The sequence below is a fragment of the Zonotrichia albicollis genome, chromosome 2 (assembly GCF_047830755.1).
Source record: "Zonotrichia albicollis isolate bZonAlb1 chromosome 2, bZonAlb1.hap1, whole genome shotgun sequence".
NCBI lineage: Eukaryota > Metazoa > Chordata > Aves > Passeriformes > Passerellidae > Zonotrichia > Zonotrichia albicollis.
The window spans coordinates 110,580,465-110,605,113 of record NC_133820.1 but is presented as its reverse complement, the minus strand read 5'-3'; the positions used below and the strand labels follow the sequence as shown (position 1 = coordinate 110,605,113).

The window sequence follows — 24,649 nt, the reverse complement described above, 5'->3', positions numbered from 1 at the left end:
AAGGAAACTTCGTGTGACTTTCTCCAAGAGAAATATAAAAAGGGGCAATTTATAATATATATTTATTTATTTTATTATACTATAATATTCTGTTTCATAAGAAAAAAATGTAAAGTATTTATTTGAAACTCAGGCTGGCTTTGTGGATCCTTAATGGAACTCATGTATTTTGGGGGGTTTTAACATTGTTTATTACTCTTTGATATTTTAACATTGCAAACTCAAAAGTGGAAGGGGGATTGTCTGAAATAAGGCAACATTTTGTAAGGCTGCTGGCTTGGAAAGTGTTGCTGATGGACTAAAGTAGCCCCTTACCAGGAGCTGGGCTGCAGAAAATCTGCGGAACAGCCCACCACACTGCTCTGAACTTCGGGTGTCGAACTTGTTCTCTAAAGGGCACAAGAGATCAGGCCAAGACTGCAGCCAGACTGAACTTAGAACCCAGGTGCCAAGAGTAACAGGCTTCAAGCCAAGAGTCTTGGCTTCAAGTGCCAAGTCCAATTTCCAGTAACCTCTCCTGGAAAGCAATGTAAAAGGCACATAGATGTTTCCTTCTTCCCTTTTTCTCAGAGCTTTTCACAGCCCCCTTCTTCATGTACCTGATCTATCACAGCTGCCTTGTGTTTCCTGGCATCCCACCCACCTGCAGGAGGAAGTAGGGCAATAAAAGGGCAGTTACAGGGTTAGCAGGTTGTCTAGTGCACTTTGTGTCCTAGTGTAGTGGCAGGTGAGTGCAATGGGAAGTAAGAGGCTGATAGGTTTGAGAAGGTGGGTGCTTTATTTATTTCCATGTGGGCAGAAAAATACTAGTGCAGGGTAAGGAGTTTTCCCAATTCTGACCATGCTTTGCTTCTAAGCAGTGGGTCAGATCTGAGCTGTAATCTCCTGTAATTCCCTGGATTGTATCATATGCTCATGAAGTCTTCTTGACTTAGGGAAGGAGAAATGAGCCCACCTGGCTCATGCTGGTCTTGTGGGAAGCCACCAGTGCAGGCTGCTTCCTCTCCTTCTGGCTTCCCGGAGCAAATGTGTGTCATCTGTTTTTTCCTCATACATGTATTTCAAATGGGCATCCCACATGAATCACTAAGTTGTAGTCAAAAACCCAAGTGAACTAAAATGAAAGCAAGTTGAGAATGAATAAACATGGGTTTTGCTATAAAATACTTCTTTTAAACCCCCCTAATACCTAGAAATAGCACAGTTGGTGAGTGAGGGGAAAGAGGAACTGGCTGCAGCTGTTACATTTGGGTTTTTTCTCCATAGCCCCCTAATTGTCAAAGGAGGAAGTAATGGTTTGTCCAAACTTTTCTACCATTGCTGCTTCATTTCTTCATTGATGAGGGAAGAGGCCAGGAGAGAAGGGTTTCCCCTTGGTTTGTGGAGGGCTGGAATGGGGTAGAAAGCCCCTGGCATCCTTCTTGAGCAGGCTGTGTGGCCTCAGCCCTAGCCATTCTGTACAGTCTGCACTTGCAATTTAGAGTAGCTTGAGTTTTAACATGAGGTTTCTGCTAGAGTTTAGACTAAGGTTTTGTTGGTTTTTTTTTTTTAATTACAAAAATCTCTTGCAGAAACAGGGAGTTTAGAATGGGTAAAGAAAAGGATTTCCTGAGGAAAGAGAGAAAGAGACAATGCCAGCAATAAATCTATTCAAACCCAGTGATTATCAATGGCAGTGATTATCAATGGCAGTGATTATCAATTATTGTTTTATACAAGCTGATCTCCTGGAGTGTGGGAAAGCAGGACTTGGAGCCATGAAAGTATCTGTTTATGTGTGAGTTTGTAGTTTCTTTTAATTTTAGCTGAATGTAGAAATTTTATGAGCTTTTAGAATTTTCTGATTATGAGCATGATCGGTCCAGCAGCTGGGTGAGGGATGCAATGGTTTACAAGTAAATTTCTATACAAGATTTATTTTTCATTCATATTAGAATGAGAACATGATATCCAGTCACAGAAAACTTAAAACCAATAGGTGTACTTACCTTCAAGCTCTCCAAAGCCACCTACTAAGATGCAGTACCATAAAATTCTGTGTGCTACTGCTGTGGTGTTTGGTTTCGTATAGCAATTAAATTAATGCAAGAATACAGACTATGGAAAATCAAGTGGCTGATAGCTATGGGGCAAAAAAAAAGAATATTAAATAGATACAAACCATCTTTTGTGGAATAAACAAAAGTATGACTGATGGAATCAGAAGTTTTGGCTATGAATGATGAACATCCTAACTGCTGTTATGAGATTTCCTTGTAATTAGTTTGTGCTTGTCTGTCCTGTTACTTCTGTTAACAACTTGTAAGAATTCCTTGGAGGTTATATTTCAAATCAGTCTACACAGATACCTAGTATTTGTTTTAATAAATGGGTGGGTTTGATGCCCATTTTTGGGCACCTTTTGCTTGCTGTGGCCCTGCATGGCTGTAGGTGGAGGTGGTAGGTGAAATTGCTATGGAGCTTGAAATAAGAAATAAAACTGGTAGGATGCAAGCAAATTTAAGTGAAATGGATTGCTTTATTTTTCTGCTCCAATACAAGTGATATGAAGCAGATTAACTTTGTAAGTAAATGGAAGCAGATCACACTTTTAAAACAAATTCTACAGGAATGCTCTGAGCTAATACTACCACCACCACCACAAAAGCATAAAAATAAAAAAGAAACAAACAAAAAAGCCCGGGATTTTTGCCTGCTTGGATGCTGGGGAGTTGTTAGTCTCACCCAACTCGCCTGTGACCACTATGTGCTACTGCATTTTGTCCAGCCTCAGGACAAGTAATGTTGATGCAGGGTATAATTTCTCCTAACTGATGGAAAAAGGGCAAGAGGGAATGCCACCTTCCTGCTTGCCTCTCACTTAGATAAAACTGGTTCTAGGTTATGTGTGTCTATAAAGCAAATGTAGCCTGCACCTCTCAGCTTTGGGATCCTTTGACCCTGACATTAGCCAGTTTGGGTTAAGATTTTAACTCATGTAAGCGTACTTTTAAACAGTTGAGATAGATAAATAAAGGTTCTTCAGGCTGCATAAAATGTCCATGCTTCTGTTTTGGTATGCCAGGCTATTTCAGGGGTATATTGTGTTGGTATTTTTCTCTGCCTAGACACTGGGTTTCTGGTTCTAAGAGAGCAGTGTGATGCAAGCAAATTTTCCCCAACAGCTCTGGCTGAAGATGTGACTTTGAAAAATAGCTGAAATGTTTTTCTTAGATATTTTACAGGCACTGGCTGAAATACGAAGAATATTCTTCTTCTGAAACCAGTGCTGGCAGAGGTATGAGACTAAGTTTGTTCAGTGAAAAGAAATTTTGTTTTGGTTATAGACCTTTGAAAGCATCACTCATCAATTCTCTGTTGTGTGACCCTGGGGGAATGATTCATCGAATCACCACACCAGTAAATTTTCTTATTAAATCAGACCTGGAAGAAAATATAACCCATTGTTTTTCATACAGTTTTCAGCACTGAGCCCCTGGAAATCAGCTGAAACAAAAGAATTGCACTAATTGATTGCATTTTTCTCTTTTATAAATGAGACTATCAAGCCAGACAGATAGATACAAATCAAGTGTATTTTTGTTTTCACTCTCAGTACACCAGAAATTGCTCATGTTTTTGGAAACCATACAAATGGCCTTCTCATAGCTCTGCCGCCTTCATCTTTGGACATATAAAGCTATGGTGAAAGGAGCACTGAATACTAGTTCAACTCTTTGTGGATGGGCTCTGTTGTAGTCTGCTCAACTTTGAGAAAAGCTACCTGAAATTTCTGGGAAGCCTGAGAGGATCCTGAGTCTAGGATCCCTATACAGTACAGAGTTTTAAATTCCCTAATGTGTCAGAAGCTGTGGTCCTTAAACACCCTAAGGAAACAGCAGCTTTGCCTAGTAAATGAGCACATGAAATTGTACATGACAGGCTAGGATGAAATCCTTGCAGAAAAAAAAACAACCCCTACACTTATATTTAAAAAAAAAAAAGGGCAAAAAAAATCCCAATTTTTTTTCCCCAGTCAGAATATTCTAGTTGATATTATCCTTTAGGTAACTTACAGAAGGCCTAGGTCTCATCCTAAACACCCAGGTTTATATTTCAGTTTAAATAAATCAATTTGCCTTAAGCCTTCCTTGTTTACAGGAATGTAGCTACTTTCATAAAGGAGATTGCTTGTAAGTTGTGGCAAAGCACTGACACCTGCTGGTATCTCCACACTGCTCGCCTGATGGAGAATCATCTACTCTTGTTTGTGACTCCTTTGTGTCAGATCCAAGGGCCCCAGTGTTGTCACCCAGCATGGTGTCTGGTAAGCCTCAGAGGCAGTGACCCACAGGCTGCACTTCCCTGCCCACCATCCCTTTCCTGCCAAAGAGAAAGGGAGCAGGGTCTGTCGGGGCCTGTGTCCCCTTATTTCTTCCCTCTCCATTAGATACCTCCATACATACCAAGAAGATTGCAAATTCACACCTTGAGAGTTGCAAATACTTTCAATAGCTCGTAGCAGAGACTGGTGGGATGGGATGAACAAGGGACATCACCAGGCTTTGCTGATGGAGAGAAAGAAAATCAACGAAAGTACAAAGTGGCCCTTGTTCTGTTTCACCTCTGGCAACCAGTGTTGATGAATGATTGATAATGGTGCTGCTGACTGGCCACTGAAGAGCACTCTGAAAAAAGAAGACAAAATCTTCTGTAGTCCCCTTAGGCATCCCAGCTGCCCTCTGAGGGAAGCGGGGAAAGGGATGAGTTTTCATAGGCAATTGCTTTGCCCCACAGTGATCTTCCCCCTGCTCTTCTGGGCTGAAATCTGCCACCTGCTGCTCTGTGGAGGCTGCCAGCGAGTGGAACCAGCAGTGGGTGAGTGGAGCACCCTTTCTTCACCCCAGCTTAACTCTGGAGCACCACCACCTTTCCTAGCAAACTGAGAGACACGGATATTATGTTCACTGAAATATACAACTTGGTGACTGGAAGAGTAGCTAGTGAGCTGGGCATGAGTCAGCAGCAGCCAAATTGGGTAAGGTTTGGTCACAAAGAGTACAGGGCACTTTGCTCGCAAGCCATATGATCTATCTGTATATTCACTTTCTTTGTTGTCTTACTGAACTCCTCAGCACAGGGGATGGAGCAGGTTTGCATTTCCAGTGTACATGTCCAGGTAGCACACACTTCTTTGGGAGGAGGCTGGAGCAGGGCATATCCCTCTGCAGCCCTTTGTGCTGCCTCTTGGCTGCAGGGAGCCCTAGGCTGCTCTGCCTCCCCACAGCCCAGGAGGTGCTAGCAAGAGGGAAGCAGGGGTGCTCTCGGGGCTGAGAGCTATTTTTGCTGGGTGGTTGCTGTGCTTGCTAAAGAGCCTGCCTGCCCTCTGTTCCCATGCTGCCTTCCTCTTCTCCATGGAATTGTACAGCAAAGCATAATGATGTGACACACCTGTGACAACAGGGTGTCTGTGGTCTGCTGGTGTGCCCCATGACCCCGTGGTGAAGTTACTTATTCCAGTGCTCCACAAGATGAGAACTATGTGACTGGATGTTTCAAGGCACTATGGCCTTCCCTAAGCCAATGGCTTTTCCTCCTGCCTGGATTTGGGGGTTTGCTTTGTTCCTAGCTTTGAAGGAACCCATCCAATCTGATATCATCATCGTAGCCGCACTTGGGGGAGAGAATAATTTCCATTGTAACTTCTTGCCCTCAATGGATGTTTTGCAAGCTACTTGGCAGAAGAGAAATGGGGCTTCCTTCCATAACATGGCCACCTACAGCCCAATACATGGGCTGAGGCTGATAAGGTCATTTCAGAAGAAGGTGTCTTTCACTAGAGCAACCCCAAAGGCCTCAGCTATCATCCTCCAAAATCTCACACTTGAGGATGACTCTTATTACAGATGCATTTTCAATGTGTTCCGTCATGGCTCCCTCAGCAAAGACATACACCTCAACATCCAAAGTAAGTTTTCCACTAACACTTTCTCTCTTTCTGGCATTCAGTTTGGGTCTGATGTACTCAGAAGGTACATCACCACACTATCCACCACACGGAGATTTTCAATGCAGCAGCATCTCCTTGGTAGATAGTGTCCAGATTGCCATACCAGAATTTTTACCTAACTGTCCTTTTGATTGAACAGTATATAATAGGAATATTTATCAGTTGACCTTATAAAAACTGTAGAATTACTGTACCGTGTGTGGTTTTCACCATATTGTGTACCTGAAGGCTTTCAAATAAAGACTGGTTTTTATATTCACTTTAACTTTTTTTTGGAAGATCCTTTCTATTTTCTAGGCATCACTTTTCTTGGGGTAAGTGAAGGCCTTGTACAGAGCGAGAAACCCACCCAGCTTTGACTGTAAACTCACCAGAGTATAAAAAGCATCTTCTCTTTTTGCTACCAGCAATCTCTGAGCTCAGAGTGGAATTCTGTTCCCTCTTTCCTGTTGAGGGTCTCCTCACAGCAGTGTGCTCAGCAACAAGAAAGCCTGCCCCCAGCATCACATGGCTGGATGACAGAGCCCTGGAAGAGAGGCCTCAAATACACCACATCCAGAACATCAACGGAACAGTAACAGTGGCGAGCAGACTTACCTTCTCTGCCAGCCACCTCCATGCCTTGTTCTGCCTCCTCGACCACCCACAAGAAGAAAAATAAAGGCACTCCACCTGGAAAAAGGAAGGGAGGGTGGGCTGCAGTTGTGTGGAGATGTGTAACACATAAGGACCTCTTAGGGAAGCATGTAAAATTGTGAGAGGGCAGTTTGTACTTACACAGGTCTTGCTAGACAACATTCTGTGAGGTCAGATCTCATGTTGGATGAAGATTTCAGGATTTGAAACCTTCCAGAAGATCCTTCCCTGGGGTGCCTTTGTGTGTATGGGGGGGAATATATAGATGGAATAAATATCTACATTTGTGCATACACAGTATGTCTACACTTCTACAGAACAATTTATGTAGAGCAGCAGTACACACATCTGGGGGATACCAAACAGAGCAGGCTCCTGGCAGACAAATGCTGCAGAAAAACGTTTCACATAGAATATCTCGCTGGAGGATATGTGTCAGGAAGATTGGGACACCTCTCTTGTGATAAACCATATTTCAGAAAAAGAAACACAAATAGATCAAAAGTTCTGCCTTTTGACACAACCTGATACCAGAGAAGCATGAGACATTATCAATATTTATTTAAAATCATTAAATAATCCTTCATCTTTGGTGCAGTTATATTGCTATGTCACAGAGAATGAAGGCCTTTGTCGGGGATGAGCCATTTGTTGGTGAGGGGAGACTCAGACACTCAATATGAGTGATAAGCAAATTCCGTTTATTGAAAAGAGCATCAGACACTTATACAGCAAATAATAAGCTTATGAATATTCTGTAAGCCAAGCAATCTATTGGTTAAACTACGCCATGAACTCTTCCTCATTCCTTAGGGGTTACATCTCTCTTTTCTCATGTCTCTTTCACTGTTTGTTATCCTACCACAGCTAGGCCCCAAGGACATGCTATCTTGCAGGTGCCGGACTTGGAATTAGCCACAGCTTTGTAATTTTCCTTTCTCTAGCAGCTAAATTCCCAACACTGCTACACTGTTCCTTTCTCTCCTTCAAAGAATAAATGAGCACAAAATTCTGAATGCTGCAGTCTTGGTCCAAGATCCTGGAAGAGGACAGCAGAAACATACTGGCATCACTTCATGTTCTGTGTGAACGTACTGATTTCTTTTTGTAGATGTTCAGAAGAACAGTCATCATCACATTGATATTGACAGCTGCATTGTTCTTACTGGTCTTGATATATTGTGTCACGAGACTAAATAACTGCAGAAGGAACAAGCAATAATAGTTTCCCTTTTCTTGTAAATGAAGTGCCTTGCCTCTGTTCACCTTGCAATTTGCCTTTCTCTTTCTTCTTGGTATTTTTATATATCTCTTCTGGAAACCCACCCAGCTAGTAACAGCATCTTTAAAATAGCACAATTCACTCTAAATGACAAGGAGTATACTAAGCATCCTGTGACTAATTGATGGTGCGTTTTTTTTTTTTTTCCCCAGGCAGAAGACACACGGTACACCCAGAACTCCTGGAAAGACAGGCTTACAGCAAGACCTAGGTGAGAGAGCCTCTCTGAGCCTGTACACATCAAAAGACCAACACATTCCTTACCCAAAGGAGGTAACACAAACACCCAAGGCTTCTAGTGATTATTCACATCCTCCATTAGGGGTCTCTGTCCTGTCGTGTTTTTGCTGCATGGGACAGCCACACTGGGTGGATGACACAACATGTGTCCCATGTGTCCCTCTAGCAACGATCAGGAAAAACTGCCTGATGTTTTGCACTGCTGTCCTGGAGGATGCAGCAGAATAGTTAATCAAAGTTATTTAGGTGCAAAGGCATGGAAGAGGCACTGGAAATGTCCAGGAGGACAGCTGAGATGTCCCTTCTGGACAAGGCCAGGGAGCCCTACAGAGCTCAGGTGCTGTAAAGAACAGCTTCACACAGAAGTTTCCTCACAAGGATCTGCCCTGCCCTCCTCCTGGTGCAGACTCAAAGGTGCTTCAGAGGGCTGCTGGCATCCACAGACAAAACAAGTAATTGGTCACAAAGAGGAATCTCTCCCACTAGACACTCTGCTCAGACCTCCCGTATGTTCCCTGTTTTCCGTGTAAGCTCGTGGTGCTCCCGTGCTGTAACTGGGAATCTGTTGTGGTTTGACACTTGCCAAATGCCAGGCTTATCCTCTCATGCTACAGTTGGGCAAAGGTGAGGGAAAAAAATGAACAAAGGTCCCATGAGTCAATATAAGGACTGGGAGAAAACGGGTTCAAGTTAAAAAGTATAAGGTAAATTTATTATTAACAGAGTCAGAGAAGGATAATGAGAAGTAAAATAAGCCTTTGTAAAAGCCTACCTTTTCCCCCTCCAGCCCCTCCCTCTTTCCCACTGACAGCGCAGGGAAACAGGGTCATGGGAGTTTTGGTTTGTCATCTAAGCTCTTTTTCTGTTTGCTCAGGGAGATCTATGCCATGGGATCTCTCCCATGGGGGACAGTTCTCCGGGAATTTCTCCATCATGGTTGCAATCTCACAAGCAGAAGTCCGGCCAAAACTGCTGCAATGTGAGTCCTTCCCACAGGAAGGACTGTGAAAAATGTCTATTTTATGATTGGCTTTTCACAAATACTAAAATGAATATTATATGTGTTATGTTAGAAAGTAATGCCGTAATTTTCTTAAGTAGTGTGTTAAATATAGTTTTAGGTTAAAACATAATGTTAAAATAGAAACTATGCTATGTAAGATACTTTTTTAAAGAGAGTACTCACACCAAGGTAGCAGCCACAGGACACCTAAATCTTTCAGAGAAAAAGAATTTATTGAGTTCTTATCAAGTTCTTCCTGCCTTGCTCAGCCCTGAAGATGCTGTTAGGATTCAGAGGAAGAAGCTGACACTGACCAAACAGAATCCTTTATTTGAATGGAATTTATGCATCCTGTATGAGATGTATGAATATGCAACAGGCGATTGCCTTTAAGGGTTAATCCTCTGTTAATGTGTGTCTTTTTTTGGTTTTATTTTGCCCAGAAAGAGGTACCCAGACTGTCTGTAACTCTTTGTTTTTATTGTCTCATATTGTCCTAAATCCTAATTGTCCAAATTTTTATTACTCTAATTATATTACTATTTTTATAACCATTTTATTACTATTAAATTTTAAAATTTTAAAAACAAGTGATTGGTGTTTTCCACTGGACAGTCCTCCCAAAACTGCTTTGGTGTGAACCACTCACCCACAGGATGCAGTACTCTAAGGATAGGCCGCTCTAGTTTGGCAACAAGAGCCCTCTTTCTCTATCTCTGGAAACAAAGGCTCTCTCTCTCCATTTAGGTTCCCACTGGATCACAGCTTCCTCTGGCATCCAACCGCTCCAGCGTGAGCACTCCTCCCACAGGCTGCGAGTGGATCTCTGCATCCATTGTGGACCCCACAGGCTGCAGGGGGACAATTTGCTTCACCATAGTCCTCGCCACGTCATGCAGAAGAATCTCGGCTCTGACAGTTGGAGCACCTTCTCCCCATCTTTTTTCCACTGACCTTAGTGCTGCCATGTTTTGTTCTCTCACATGTCCTCACTTTCTCCTCTTCTCTGACTGGAAAAAACACTGCTGCCAACAGGCATCATTGCCAATAAGTTCCACCAGTTCAAAGATTCCTACAGGATCCTGCAGTGCCAAGAGGTCAATTTCATCTGGGTTCCATGTCAGGGAGTCACTCACCATGTTTTCACCATCAGCCATGCAGCTCCGCCACCATCATGCAGGCAGCAGCGGTTGCCATGGCACTGGCGCTATTTAACGCCTTTCCTCATGTGGGGTGCTGGGAAGGGGAACCTGCCATCACCACCCCTGCCCTTCTGCCCACAGTGGCTGGCTAGGGGTGGCCAGGCAGGCAAGGCTTGCTGCAGGCCGGACCGAGATGGAGACAGCTGTGGCTTTTTTATAAGGTTTCAATAAACCTTTCTAAATTTTTGGAAGTGAGTAGCATTTCTCACAGTCCCCTGGTCTGTGATTTGACAGTTATTGATAGCCAAAGAGTCAGTGGTAGATTCCTCCTTGCTCTTTTGGTACTGTTTGCCCAGTTCTTTTCAATGTTATCTTATCATACAGACATTTTTGCATTTTTACAAGTACTTTCAAAGAATATTAGCCATTTCACTATGGTTAGTTAGTTACAAAAGTAAGGCATTAGTTATTATTTCACAACTAAAATTACTTCCACAAAAGTTAATGTTATAATATACAGCACAAAGCCTCTATTTTAATATTTTGCAAAAGCCTAAACTATATTTTATCACACTAAAATATACAATCTACGCAGGGATTACGGCAACCATAAAAGTCTGACAAATTATACTATGTTAAAAGCAGTTAAAAAGAGTTTACAAACTCTACTATATCAAAATATTTTGTAAAAGCCAATATATAATAACGAAAGCCAACAATTACATGGTTTTTTATAACACTAGGGATATTGTGTGAGAAGTTTTGGGCTCTGGCAGAGACTTCACTGCGGGGGCGGGTCCGTCCCCCCTTTCTGCCATTTCAGCGGAGCAGAGGGAGCGGTTGCGCGGTGCGGTGGGACATTCGCGGTGCTGTAGGACAGTTGTGCATTCGGCTCAGGACATTGCTACGCTGCAATTTGGCACTACGTTTGCCTGCTTCCCCTGCTTCTTCCAGCTGCTCCTTGGCAGTGGTGATATCGAATGCTGCCCCTGAGTTTGCAAAAGGAGCAATTTCCTTCCTTCCCTCCTGGAGCGGGATGAGGGGATCATGGTATACTCTCTGTCTCGTGCCCTGCCGGCCATGGTCATAACTACACCAGAGGGGAAACACGGCACTCAACAGTTGTGAAACTTCTGTTTCTGTGGTGTAGTCTGTTCTGCTGTCTTACACAACTACACATATGCATATTTTCCAGTAAAGAACTGTTACTTCCTTTCCTATATTTTTGCCTCAAAGCCCTGTAATTTCTAAGTTACAATAATTTTGAAGGCAGGATCATCTTTGCATTCCAGTAAGGTTCCCACCTTCCTTGGCAGACATTTGTCTTTTAAACCAAGACACTGTGTCTCCAAAAGCTGGGAAATAAATTCTACAAGCAGTATGCTAGGTTACATAGCCAACAATAATTAATTCCTAGTAACAACAAATCATAATATCATTATAAACATCAGTTTATTAATAATAATATAACTTGTTTGGTAACAAATTGCCCCTTTGAGACTTTAATATAATTTCTTCAAATTTTCATATCCACTTATTATATTGACCTAGTCTATAGAGCAGTATGTATTGCAACAAGTGATCAAGAGCATGAGTTAAAAATAGCACAATAAGTACAAAGAGTTGTTTTAACCATCATAAGTTGGGGAGCCACAAATCTACTTCTTGCACCTTCACACAAGTATTGGTGGTTAGCAGCACTTGATACGGTCCCTTCCACTTTTCTTGGAGAGGCTCGTCAGTCCCGGTTTCGAGGTAGTCTCCTGGTTGGTATGGATGAGCTGTGATGTCCAGTGTCATGGATGCTGCCAGCACAATGTATCTGTGGAGAGAAGACAACACCTGCCTGTGGGGGCTGAATATATGTATTGTTATGGAGAGAGTCCCTGTTAAGATCTATGTATTGTAAGATCTATGTATTAAATAAGTGGGTCCTTATGGAGAGAGTCCCTGTAAGATCTGTGTGGGTCCTAGTTACTCCAAATGAGCTACAGCTGCAAAGTCCTTAGTTGGGCAGCAGCTGTGGCTCGTGAAGGTAACTGGAATAAATAGGGGTGGGTCGAGAGCCCAGGAGGAGCTTCTGAGAGGACATGTGAGGGACTGTGCTGCAGAGAAGAACAGTTTGGTACAGCTTGGGACTTGAGAAATATGAAATATAACAAGAATACAACACCTGCCCATGGGATTGAATATATTCTATCAGACTCTGGTTTATTCTTCCTACTTTCCCACTAAACTGAGGTCTCCATGGAGTGTGCAAGTCCCACTTTACCCCTAACATTTTTGCTAGGCTTTTGCTATTTCAGCAATGATGTGGACCTCTGTCTAGTGACATTCCCATTCATACTGCAAACCTTGGGACAATTTCCTTCACCAAATCTTTACTAGCTTTGTTAGCGCACTAAGAAGAAGCTTCTGGCCATCCTGAAAAAGTATCTACCAGTACCAATAAATACCTGTGGCCCTTTTACCATGGCAGCTCAGCAAAACCTATTTGCCAATAGTCTCCTGAACAACTTCTTAACAGTCACAGGTGTGTGTGTGTAGGCTATCTAATTTGATGTGCCTTGTTCTTTAAGTGTTTGGCACTTTTTAACAATGCTTTTTATTATACCAGTCATTCTTATGTTCAAAACCTGAGGCTTCATTGCTTCTACCATAAACTCTATTCCTCAGGGAGTTACCATATGTCCTTCTCCTGAGATTTTCTTCATAAGGTGTTGGGGAATCACAATTTGTTTGCTGGATGTAATCCACCATCCTTCAGGACTCTTGTCAGTATCTAACTATTCTGCCAATTTCCCATTCTTAGCCTGGTAATCAGAAGCCTGCTTGTCCAAATGCTGTTATTTCTCAGGTAAGACCAAACAGACATCCCCCCCAGCAGCCTCCTTGGCTCCTTTGTCAGCCAGGCAATTTCCAGTATTTACTGGGGTCTTCTTGACTTATGAGCTTTACAAAGCATTGATGCCACCCCTCACGTAGCTGCACCCCCTCTAACAATCACTGTGTTATTTGTCTATGTTTCACAGGGGATGCCTGGGAAATTAACAGCCCTCTCTTTCCAAATAGTTCCATGGGCATGGACCACACCAAAAGCAAATTTTAAGGCTGTCCATGTATTTACAATCGTATTCTGTGAGAGCTCCAATGGTTTTGTCAATGAAATCAGTTCTGCTTTCTGAGCCAATGTGTTAGGGGTTTTAGCTTTGGCTTCTATTAACTCATGCTGAGTTATGACTGAGTAACTTGGCTTTTCGGATTACGTTTTACAAACAGCTGCTCCCGTCCACAAGGAGTTCCCAATCCATGTCTTTCAAGTTCTTTATGTCATCTCAACAACAGTACACCTGTTCAGTGCTCTGCAAACAATCATGGGCCAGATCTTTTCATAATGGGTTAGCTGTTAAGAACACTGCTGGATTCAAGTTAGTGACTTTTAACTCCAGGTTAGTTACTTTTAACTCCATGTCATCTTGTTCTAGTGTTCTAGCAGTACTGTCTGGTATGTTAACATTCTGCTTGGTGATGACTAGTGTCCTTCTTTTTGTTCCAACACTACTACAACACTACAACTGTACGGGGCACAAAACCAGTCAGTTGCTGCCCCATGGTTATTTTATTTTTTTTTCCTTCTTGGATTTGGAGGACAGCTGCCGCTACTGTCGTGAGGCAGGGTGAGCATCCTTTGTTCTTCTAGGATGCCAGTTGTTGTGTCAATACCCCCAATGCCAAATGGAATTTTTCCTGCATAAATAGTTCAAAAGGTTTACCAAGTCCAGTAATCCCAGTGCAGGAGCAGCCAAGAGAGCATGCTTCATTTACTGAAAGGCTTTGCTGCATTCAGGCTCAGTTCTTTTTTAGAAAGGTGCTCAGCATTTTAACAGATAGCCTCCTTTCTTTCCTGGTGTTGACTCCTTTGCCCATGTGGAACAGTGAATCTCCTAAACTGCAAGTACCCTGCTAGTTACAAGGTGAAACCTTTCCACAGAACAGTTCACCTGAGCTGGCACAGGCCTCTGCAGTGCTGCACCAATCCCTCGGCCACAGGACAAACCCAACCAGCTCATACTAACAGAGGAGCCTGCATCCAGAAACTTGATTTTTTTCTTTTTCAAGCATAATGTGTGCATTTAATTTAGTCAACACGTCTCTTTCTAGTATTGGTATGGGACATTCAGGTATATAGGGAAATTGATAGGCTAACATCAATTTATCAATTCCAAATTTTAATGCTCAAAGAAAGGCCAATTTTCCCTCTGCTCTGTCACACCAACATGAATTGTTCTGACTAAATTTTCCTTTAGGCATATTTAAGACTGAGTACGCCACTCCAGTGTCTACTAAGAAATTCCATTTGTCATTCCCAGTGTTAATGTAATCCCCACAGGTTTAGCTGGGGATGACATCTCCAGTCGCCATCACACATCTTCTACCAGTGGGAGCCTTTCAGCCTGATCAGGAGATTTGGGTGAAGTCCAGGGTCCACCAGCTTGTGTTTGTCCCTTTCCCCACAGATTTTCCCATGGCCCTTCTCTAAACGAAATAGCACACAGACCTCTGTACAACTATGCCTGTAATTCCTTCTCTGCCTCTCTCCCATGGTGCCACCATCTCCCCACCCCCCACCCCGCAATTGGGCTTTGTTCTGCTAACACAGCTTTTGCTCCTAATTATTGTACATGTTCCATGCTGCTTCTAACAACTTACTCAGATCCCTAGGAATAACATATCCAATCACCACATAGCTGCACAACTTTCTCTGGGTCTTCCCTACAAGTTTGTGCTATAGGACTAAACCCTTCATGAGTTTCCAAACCCAAAATCCTTTTGTCTACCCCTCCATCATTTATCATTATATTAACTTGATCATTTATGCCTCTTCTGCCTGCAGCTGGAGGAAAGTCCCCAGCTGCAACCTTATCTATTCACTCAGCCCCTCTTGTCCCTTGTGGCCTGTCATGGGTCCTCATGGCCCTTCTCTTCCGCAACCATACTTTATACAGCAGCAGCCATATAAAAAACATATTGTATTGGAAAAAGCATTTCCCAATAATACAAGCCTAGGCTCTTTTCTTGCTTTTTCTCTAAAGCTAAAATCACTTAAGGACTCCTTAATAACAGGTATAATAACACTCTGTGTGTGTGTGTGTGTGTGTGTGTGTGTGTGTATGTGCGTGTGCGCATGTAAAACAAATCTACATACAACACCTTAACAATTATGCATTCCTCAACTCCTATCACCTGCTGCAGCAGGAATTGTGCTACCTGTGTGCCCCCCTACCACTCTTGTCTGCCCTGTTATGGAGTAAAACTTTCACTACCATGGTCACTTTCTTCTTCTTCCAATTCCACACCCACTCCATGCCTTTGTCTCCCCTTTGTGCTCCTATTCCTCAATCCAGTCTCCCTTTATACATGGATAAATTGACACTGAAATGGACTCCAGAAATTTTTTGTGCTCTTATCCCCACCCACATGGCTAACTGTCCCTACTGAGAAATCTTGTGCAGTTTGCACTGGAGAAATTGGCAGGACCTCAAACTTTAAACAATTTACACTTTCCTTGTTTAATAGAAGTAAGCTTGAGAGAGAGAAATGTGGTTTGATTATGATCATGTGGTCGAATCACCAACAAAATGACAGCTGGTGGCAGATCCTCTGAACCAGGTTAGGCTCCTATTAGACCCATATGAGCATTTGCAACTTGAAGATGCACTGCCTGAGCATGATGATTAAGGGGGATATGTTAATTGATGTGAGCAGAGCCAGAAGGGAGTATATCAGAACATCAGCAGTGCAAATGCTCTGATATACACTTCCACAAGACAGTACATCCTGTAAAACCTACTGTGTTTGGTTTTACTGGAATCTGTGTCACTGACTCCATTCACCCTTTATTTTCCTTTTCCCTGTTAACTAATGACAACTTGGATCTGCTGTATCATATATTTGCCTGAAGTCTGTACAGGTTTCGCTGGATAGTGGTTCAAATGGCTCTGCTTATAAGAGGTCAGTAGTCCAGAAGTCAAGGGAAGAATGACAAAATATATTAATTGTGGAATGCGTCCACCCAGAAGGCAGAGGAAAGAATGAAGAATAAATCTCATTCGTGACTGAAGGAATTTTAAATTGCCACTTCCACCAGCATACAGGGTGTATTACAGCTAAATAAATAACAAAAAATGAGCAAAGACCTCTTTGAATTTTTGGACAAGAGCTCTCTACTTACTGTCTTTCTCACTAACTTCAAAGGATTTATAATAGCAGAGAGTCCATGTCACCTTGGCTACCACCAGCTCCAGGTACAGGTTCTTTGTACGTAACGTACAAAAACCTTGTAAAGCTTGGTAAAGATTGCTGAGCTGAGTCAGGTTCCTGTAAAAAGAAACAGTTGACATTAGAACACAGAATAAGGCAGAAGGGGATTTATGTGCCTTGTTCTTCTCTAAATGTAATTTGAATCTTCCACTATTGCTGGTTTATCTGGAGTATTTTTCATTTCCTTCTGTCTGCCCTGAGGTTACCTCTTTGCTTACGATTTCAGGATCATCCTTTCCTTGCTCAACTTTAATTTATTCCCTCTCTTCCAAAGGAGCAGCCCCCTTGTTTTCTGGACCCTTTCATCATTTTTTTCTTTCTTCTCTACGTTTCTCCAGCCCACTGAACAAGTAATAACATTTGCCTAAACACAGACATCTTCCACTTCAACAGATGTGAGTTACTATAATATATCATTCAAATTCCCCCAAAGTCCCCTTTATTTACATTAAGTAAGAGCAGGAAGATATCACTGGGATTTCCCTCCTTTTGTTGCTTTGATGGAACAGGGCACTTCTGGACAAATTTATTTTAAGCTGTGCAATGCGCGGTTAACTGGACTTCCCTCTAAAATCCCCTCAGCTATAGTGAAGGCACATGAGCACAGGAAACTTGCTAATGCATTTTTCTCATTAAAACAAAAAGACTGCGAAGTGTGTAGATACATCAGTCTCAAACAACTGGTTTAGTTGCTGGCCTGTTTTAGAGGGACCAAAAAGGGCAAGGCTGGCGGAGTGAAATTTAAGTGATTTAAAACATAGTGATTTATCCTTGGAGGTAGAAAGAAAGGTAGAAATAAAGGTAGTGGTAAAGTTGAAATTTTGTTGAAAAGCCAAGGGGCCTTGGTTAGTTAGTTGGCAGAGGGAAAAGGTTGCACTAAATCCAGCACAGTTGTGGGGAAGCTGTCTCCAAGTACAGCTCTACGCATCTGGAAGAAACACTGCCCTGATCTCCAGACCCCAGCCAAAAGCTGGGCCAAATCTGTTGGGGACAGCAGAAGCCTTCTATTTCTATGGGTCAAAAGGCACTCCTTTGTGCACCAAGGTACTGAGAGCAGCAGGACAGGTGAGGTTAATACATGGTGAGCCCAGGGTGACCCAGGAAAGCTGCAAACATCACCTTCTTCCTTAAGACAGTTTAGTAGCATTGCTTGTAATATTCACACAGATCTGTCTTAAATAAGAATGAGTTTCTAGGTTTATGTAAGCATCTTTGTCCATTAACTTTGGTAAGAGGCTGAAACTGTGGTGTTTGATTTTTCCTGTGAGCAATGATGGCTTAAAATAGTCTGGCAAGATAAATATTGCAAGTGGTGCGAACAGTGTATGAACGTGTGCATGTGTATGAAAGCATCTGAAGAGCAGGCACTGAATGTCCTGTATTGATTCACTAAGAATGCTGTTTCTAATTAATCAGATTGAGAAATGCGTTGTTTCTGCCAAGCCTGCAACAAGGCCTGATAAGTTAAGCCTGTTGTAGTTTTATCAACGGAAGATCCTAATCTAACAACACAAAAATAGCGCAGAGATTGTCGACTATCACTCGTGCTGCGCCTTTGCCTCCCCACCCAACAGGAAGGTAGCAGCGAAAGCAAAAGACCACTCCCAGTTACATATGCGATATAGCCTAAAATAATTTGTTACTGGGCTGTTATGAATACCCTTGAGGGAAAGGTTAGCGCTGGATGGGACACCAGCTCAGCTCTGGAACAAGAACCGCGATGCGGTCTGGGAGCTTCCGCCTCCACGGGATTTATGTTATCTTTCTCCGTGTTTCCACGTACTTGGCTGTGAGCAGCCATGTCTGTTGCTGCCTTCCCCGGACGCATTCCCACCTCCGAGGAGGGTTTCGGGCGGAGATGAGCAGTGGGTGCCGGGTGCGCGTCAGCCTGACAGCGCCGGCGGGAGGGGGACCCCGCCGTGGGGACGAAAGGCCGGAGGCACCGCCCGCGTGCCGCGTCTCCTTCCTCCGTCCTCCCTTCCTACCCGGGAGGGGTCTCCAGCTGCTGGGCTCAGTCGGCAGCTGCCTTCGAAAACCTCTGTGATGCCAACAGGGGGCAAGTTTCTTTGAAGTTAAGGGAGACTCCCAGACAGTAGTGGGGGGCGGTTTGTCCAGGGAGCGGCACAGACCGTGGCTCAGGAGCCCTCCGAGGTGCGGTTTTGGGAGATGCAGTAAAGGATTTGCGCTTTACTTGCCTCAATCTTTAACGCTTTTTTTTTCCTTTTTTTTTTCTTTTCTCTTTTTCTTCTTTTTCTGTTCGTTTTGGTTTTTGTTTTCTCACTCTCTGCAGCACTCGTGACTGGAGTTGTGACCTAAAGGGACTTCTTTCTGTGCGTGGTATAGCTACACGGTATAGCCTCGTTCCTCACTGTGTGAATTCTTGTTGCTACCCCAGGTGTGTGCAATGGTGCATTAAGGGCTTTAATGAGTACTAAAGCAGTGAAGCAAAGGATTGTTATTGGAAACTCTGCTTGCCTGCCGGCGTGGTACATCTTCCCGTGCTTTATAAACAGCTCTGTGACTCGCTAGTTTCTGCTTGCTCTGCTGGCCCTTGATTTCTGCATGCTTAGGGGAATATTTGAATTTCTTACAGCCGTGCTCAAATATCTGATTACACAAACTTTTTTCATTGGGCTCGTTGCTGATATGTTCTTGTTTCGTGATTCTACATGTAACATCTTGGTCTCTATTTGTTCTTGGTAACTGGAGAGTTATATCAGGAGTTGTTTTAGCATAGTGTGTTTAAAATTTAAATGCAGGCTACTGGTTGTGGGTGTACGCAGTATGTACACAAGTTCTTGGCAATTTGTTTTTAAATACTTTTTTCTTTGTCTTATTTATTGATTCTTTGTCTTATTTATTTATTTATTTATTTACCAGCCCTTCTTTTTTCATCTGTATAATATAGAAAATGCTTTTCAGCTGACTGTCTCTTTTATTTTTTGAATGTTGTGAAAATCTTTAAAAGGTTGGGCTTTGCTTAAATTCTTGACAGAAGATGGTCCCAGGATGCTTCAGCTAGTTTTGCAGGCATTGACAAAAGAAACTCAGGAATGGGTAGAGTGTGTTACAGAAGTATTTTTTGCAAAATTGTGTTTCCTCTTGAATATAACACCAACTTCAGTTCCAGGCAGGTCTACAATTCAGTTGAAGGAAACAGGGCAATAAAACTTGTCAAGTCTTGCTGTCTGACCCTTATATTCTTTTTCACGTGAAAAATCTACTGTTAATTCTTGCACCCTGAATGTACAATATCAGCAGAGGATGATCTGTCATCTCTGTTTTTCTTTAGGTGAAGCAGATTTTCTCTTCCAAAATGACTATACAAGCTCTGGTTTTGTGTTTGGCATATTCTGGGCTTGGAAAGGCAAATGGTAAGTTGAATTTCCTGAAATCTGCTTGAAATTGTTTGGGGAACCGGCTTCAGGTTTCTGAGGCTTCAGCAGAGTAAGAGACAAAACTAGGTGAAATACAGATTGCTGGTTCTGCTTGACTTACTTTCTTACATAGATGAGACAGAGACATGGAGCTGGTAGTTGTGACACAAATCCTCCTGGAGCAGCATTTAGAGATGGGAAGGACAAGAAACATCCCATATCGACAGTGACACTGGACACCATTGTTAACCTGAGTTGACAGCTTCCAAGAGTGGGGCATCCGAAAATGACTTCCTTCCCTTCATCTCAAATGCACTGTGAACTCTGAAACTACAGTTCAGAAAGCCTTTTAAAGGCATTATGCTGTTTACTTCTCTGATAATGGCTTGTTGCATGCTTCACTTATGCATTCAATCTTCCTCTAGCTCTTAGGAAACAAAAATTGAGTATTTGCTGAGAATAGGAAGTCATGAGCTGATTTAGTAAAACTTACGAGGGAAGTCTGCAGATATTGGTACAGAAATGGGTATGTCTTTTTGTCTTTTAAGCAGCTTAGAAGAAAGCTAAAGTCTCAGCCAATGCAAATCAACATAACTTCATTGATTACTAGGAGTATGCAGGAGATGGACTTTTTTGTAGGGGAAAGCCACAGAAACAATATGTAACTGAAGGAGTTGTGTCTGTGGGTAATCCAGGCCTTAGAATCAACATTAGGCTTCTGAATGCGTGATATCTGCCCATTTCATTAACTATTTACTGTCATTGCAGTGGTTCCGCAGGCTGGATACACAGCAGTGAGGATGGGTGACAGTGTGACTCTGAGTTGTGCCCTAACAAAACCCATGGATGTTCTGCAAGTGACATGGCAAAAGGACTCAGAAGAATTACATGATAATATAGCTACATACAGTGAAACGAATGGATTAAGGATTCAGAAGCCCTATAAAGACAGAATGAATTTCACAAGTTTGGAACTCAACAAGACAAGCATAACTTTTTGGGACACTAGAATGGATGATTCAGGATGTTACAAGTGTCTCTTCAATGTTTTCCCTTCTGGTCCTCTCTCAGGAAATACCTGCCTGAGTGTTTTTGGTAAGGTTCTCTGCAGGGATATGTCTCTACTGAAATAAGAGGTGTTTTCTTACCCACAGTATTTCCTTGAGCAGATTCATGAATTGCAGTGATGGGAGCATCCTCTGGTGGAACATGATGTAGAAACAGAGCACTACTGCTGTGAGCAAAATTCTGTGGGTCATATTCAAGATTATTGTGGTCATTTTGGCTCTTGTTTGTTACTCCTTGAGTAGCAGCTGAAAAACAAGGAGTGGAATCTTTCCAAGTCCTTGATCAGTCCCATCTGGAACTTGGGCAAACCAACATTGCCCATTGGAGTTTCCTTTTGGTGCACAGTACAACTCCAGTGCTGTCAGCTGCTCTCCCAAACCCTACCATTGATAGGGAATTAGCAGATAGGACCCATAAATTATTTTACTTAACAGATTATTTTAATACTTGGATTTCAGACTGAGTGAAATCTTTGGGGTATACTACTTCACTGTTGAGGAAGGAGTATTGAGTCATGGAGGGGATCTTACCCAAGGAACTCTTCTTGCATTCCTTGACATTGGGCTCAGTGTGAATCCAGTAAGCTTTGCTCTAATTTGTAATGGTTAGCCTGCTACTACTGCTTACGACCAGGTGCTCACTGTGGTGGTGACTTGTCTCATTTGTGTGTTGGAAGGTCTCAATGCATCTGTCCATCACAACATTTCTGAAGATCATCTGATAGTCATTTGTAATGCTAATGGCCTCCCAGAGCCCACCATCACCTGGAACAACCTGTTCAACTCTACTCCTACACAGAAGACAGTCAAGCACAAAAATGGGATTGTGTCCATCACCAGTACACTGGAAATCTACCATATTCAGAGCATCAGTGCACAGGATTTGACCTGCAAAGTAAGCAACACAAATGAAACATTTGAAATACCTGTGAAAATAAAAGGAGGTAGGTGAGAAGTACAGGCAACTTGTTAGCATTCTCTTGGCTTCCATGTTTTGCAGTAGCATATTTGGATAGGAATCTTCTGGAAAGTAGTGGGAATGAGATGTTTATATGTCAGGAAATCCTATTTGCATCCACTGTTGTCTTTGAGGTAGTAACATATTGGAGTCCTATCCAAGAAGGGAAAAAAGCCAGACTAATCAGCTGGGGTGATACAGGGTTTAGAGGCACCATGCATTGTACAGCAAGTTGAACTTAGATTTCCACGTAGGCCTTCATAATTTTTTTAAGAGCTTAAAAATAAATATATGTCAGCTGATATCCATGAGTAGAATGATGAGTAGAAACTCTATGGATTGTTGATCAAGTCAGAAATTTTGAAATTCATAGCAAACTGTCTCTGAATCAAATGTTCAGTTCAACTTACTGCATGTTTTGTTGTATATAATCTGTACATGATGTTTTGGTTTCTCTGATTTTTTGCCAAGGCGCATGTCCACTGCAGTAATGGTCAGAGAGGAACAGTACTTTCAGGCATACAGGGAGGGGGTCAGTTGAAGACACTTATGTTTGGTTTATACAGAAATCTTAGATATATTAATGTAACATCTGAATATCTTATAGTGTTAATTTATTTCTTTTTCCAACATTCTGTTCTGCTGGAAAGACTTTAACCCTGTTTCTGCAGATAAGAAATAGAAACATTAAAAGCTGAAGAAACATTTTTACTTAATACAGGAGCATTGACTTGAGTGATTTAAAATTCACGTCTCTGTATATAGAGCCTTAAATTGAAGACCACTTGTAGATTAGCAAGACCGGAAAAGCAGCTTGTAGCTGTGGGTTGATTCTGAAATTACACGCTCAAGAAGTGATTGTTACAGGAATAGTAGTAAAGAGCAGGATCTGATTTTTAATATCTGCTCTCTAAACATTCAAAAGCAATTTAGTTCTTAATTCTGAATTACATTACAATTCTGAAAAAACATAGTAATCTTTTTGTCCTGCCCCCAGTATTCTTTTGTTTTGGTCTTCTAAAAAGCAAATACATATCTCAGAAAGCAGAAAACTAAGACTGTTGTTATTTCTTGTTAAGTGGATAAAAAATCAGCTAAGAGCTTTTTGTTTTAACAGTCTTATATTTTAGAGGACAAGAAGTTCAAACGAATAGTTCAACATAAATTTGTTAAAATACATAATCGTTTTAGCTCAAGTCAAATAAATTTCAAGTCATACCATTTTCCAGCTAATGTCAGTGAACATTGAGATGAGCCTTTTGATTAATAGCAGTCAAATGAAGTGGTAATATCTAACCAGGGAGGAACATTTACAGTCAGCTGTTGGGTAGAGCTATTTGCAGGCAGCAAAACATAGCCGGTCTTATTTTCTTAAAATTATTATTGCCTTTTCAACAGTGTTTAAAAGTAAAAAGTGTTTTAAAGTAAAAATAATAAAATTCTGGGTGAAACAAAAAAAACTCTTCTGAAAGAGTTAAGACTTGTATGAAGTTCTGCTTGTGTGTGTATGCCAACCACTGTATCAGGTATAGGAATGGCAGTATTCTTTGCCATGAGCACATATTTTCTTCAAATTTTCTGTGGAAAAGTAGCTTTGTTTTTGAAGACACATGGGTTTATTTTCTCTTTTGAGCAATTGCTGCTTTCATTTATCCTAGCAGTACCTTTAACAATGCTATGAACCACTGTCATTAATCAGACATCCTCGTGGCTTGTTTTGCTTTTTTTCACAATGAGATTAATTTGCTGTGGATGTTTTGTTGTTTTGTTTTCACAGAAGAGGGATCATCATTGCTTTGGCTGGTGATTATTGTGGTGCTTTTAGTAGTCATGATAGTTCTGATTCTGTTCTGGAGGAAGATCCTATGCAGGAGGAGTTGAAGTGGTGAGTCACCAATGTGTGGAAACTTGTGGTTTTCCTAGAGCCCGTAATAAGGTCTGATCATCTGCAGAGAAGAACAAGACTTTGTTGGGATACCATTTGGGGGTTTGAGAGTGTCATACTGGACAACTTAGTAATAATAAATAATAATAGTAAACTTATTAATAATAAACAATAATAGTAATATGTTTACAGTTTTCAAGGTTGCCTCAGTTGCATGTAAATTTAACAGCTGTTTTCCCACTGCCAAAGGACAATCCAAGACTGAGAATTGTGAGGGAAGGATCCAAGCAGAGCATGCTGCACTTTCTTTGTTTGGAAGTAGCAGTCTCAGCAGAAGTAATTCACTCATTTCACATTTTCCTGGAAGCTTACAAAGTGTAGTGAAATAAACAGGGCCAGGAGACTTCTTCTCCTTTTTAATGCCTTTATTAAAAGTGATCAGCGGCTCGGCAGGGCGGCTCAGAGGAGGAGGATATGCGCAGCTCCGTCCACTAGGGGCAGAGCCGGGGATCCAGGCCTCGTGGGAGCCTTTAGGCCGTGGTGTCCCCGTCAGATGTTGATCCTGTGAGCTTCCCCAGATGGCTAGTCCCGGCGTTGGGACGACTCTCTGCTCAGGGCGAGAGGGGCTCCGAAGGTGTTCAGCATCTCTGCAGGCTCAGCACTCGGCTCCTCACGTCCAGACATCACTTTAGTCTCTCAACTCTTATTTGGCTCGTTGTTTTTGGGGTTTTCTCTGTGCCTCTGGAGTT

The 24,649-nt window shown here is 42.1% G+C and overlaps 2 protein-coding genes and 1 long non-coding RNA gene across 28 annotated transcripts in view; 2 read left to right on the top strand and 1 right to left on the bottom strand.

Annotated features, from left to right (window-relative positions):
* Positions 1 to 5,544: 5,544 nt before the first annotated feature.
* On the top strand, positions 5,545 to 8,337 carry LOC102073895 (nectin-1-like). The gene is made up of 3 exons (XM_074536208.1): positions 5,545 to 6,011; positions 8,060 to 8,180; positions 8,314 to 8,337. Exons 1-3 carry the CDS (start codon positions 5,545 to 5,547, stop codon positions 8,335 to 8,337), a joined length of 612 nt encoding a protein of 203 aa, XP_074392309.1.
* Positions 8,338 to 9,415: 1,078 nt separating this feature from the next.
* Positions 9,416 to 18,531, bottom strand: LOC141728270 (uncharacterized). Its single transcript, XR_012579160.1, has 3 exons — positions 18,397 to 18,531; positions 16,525 to 16,670; positions 9,416 to 12,114 (listed from the first exon to the last, which is right to left on the bottom strand). It is a non-coding gene; the product is annotated as an uncharacterized LOC141728270 (long non-coding RNA).
* Positions 18,203 to 24,649, top strand: part of LOC102074065 (OX-2 membrane glycoprotein) — a 52,584-nt gene continuing 46,137 nt past the window's right edge. For 9 of the 26 annotated variants that reach the window (XR_012579152.1, XR_012579159.1, XR_012579154.1 and 6 more), the window contains exons 1-6: positions 18,626 to 18,764; positions 18,904 to 19,008; positions 19,906 to 19,987; positions 20,759 to 21,085; positions 21,735 to 21,952; positions 23,793 to 23,900. Coding sequence is in view for 16 of the 26 variants with exons in the window: in XM_026796736.2 (XP_026652537.2) it covers positions 19,930 to 19,987; positions 20,759 to 21,085; positions 21,735 to 22,001; positions 23,793 to 23,896 (756 nt within the window). In the remaining 10 variants the exon portion in view is untranslated. Of the gene's footprint in view, positions 18,490 to 18,527; positions 18,765 to 18,903; positions 19,009 to 19,905; positions 19,988 to 20,758; positions 21,086 to 21,734; positions 22,002 to 23,792; positions 23,903 to 24,649 lie in introns of those variants that run through there. The other 17 variants (XR_003381577.2, XM_026796733.2, XM_074536015.1 and 14 more) reach the window with 9 other exon arrangements.

Bases quoted from the DNA above. Each gene is read 5' to 3' on its own strand.
- LOC102073895 (XM_074536208.1), top strand. From the start codon at position 5,545: ATGGCCTTCCCTAAGCCAATGGCTTTTCCTCCTGCCTGGATTTGGGGG. The intron at 6,012-8,059 runs GTACATCACCAC...TTTTTTCCCCAG, and splicing joins GGGTCTGATGTACTCAGAAG to GCAGAAGACACACGGTACAC. The intron at 8,181-8,313 runs GTAACACAAACA...GTGTCCCTCTAG, and splicing joins ACATTCCTTACCCAAAGGAG to CAACGATCAGGAAAAACTGC.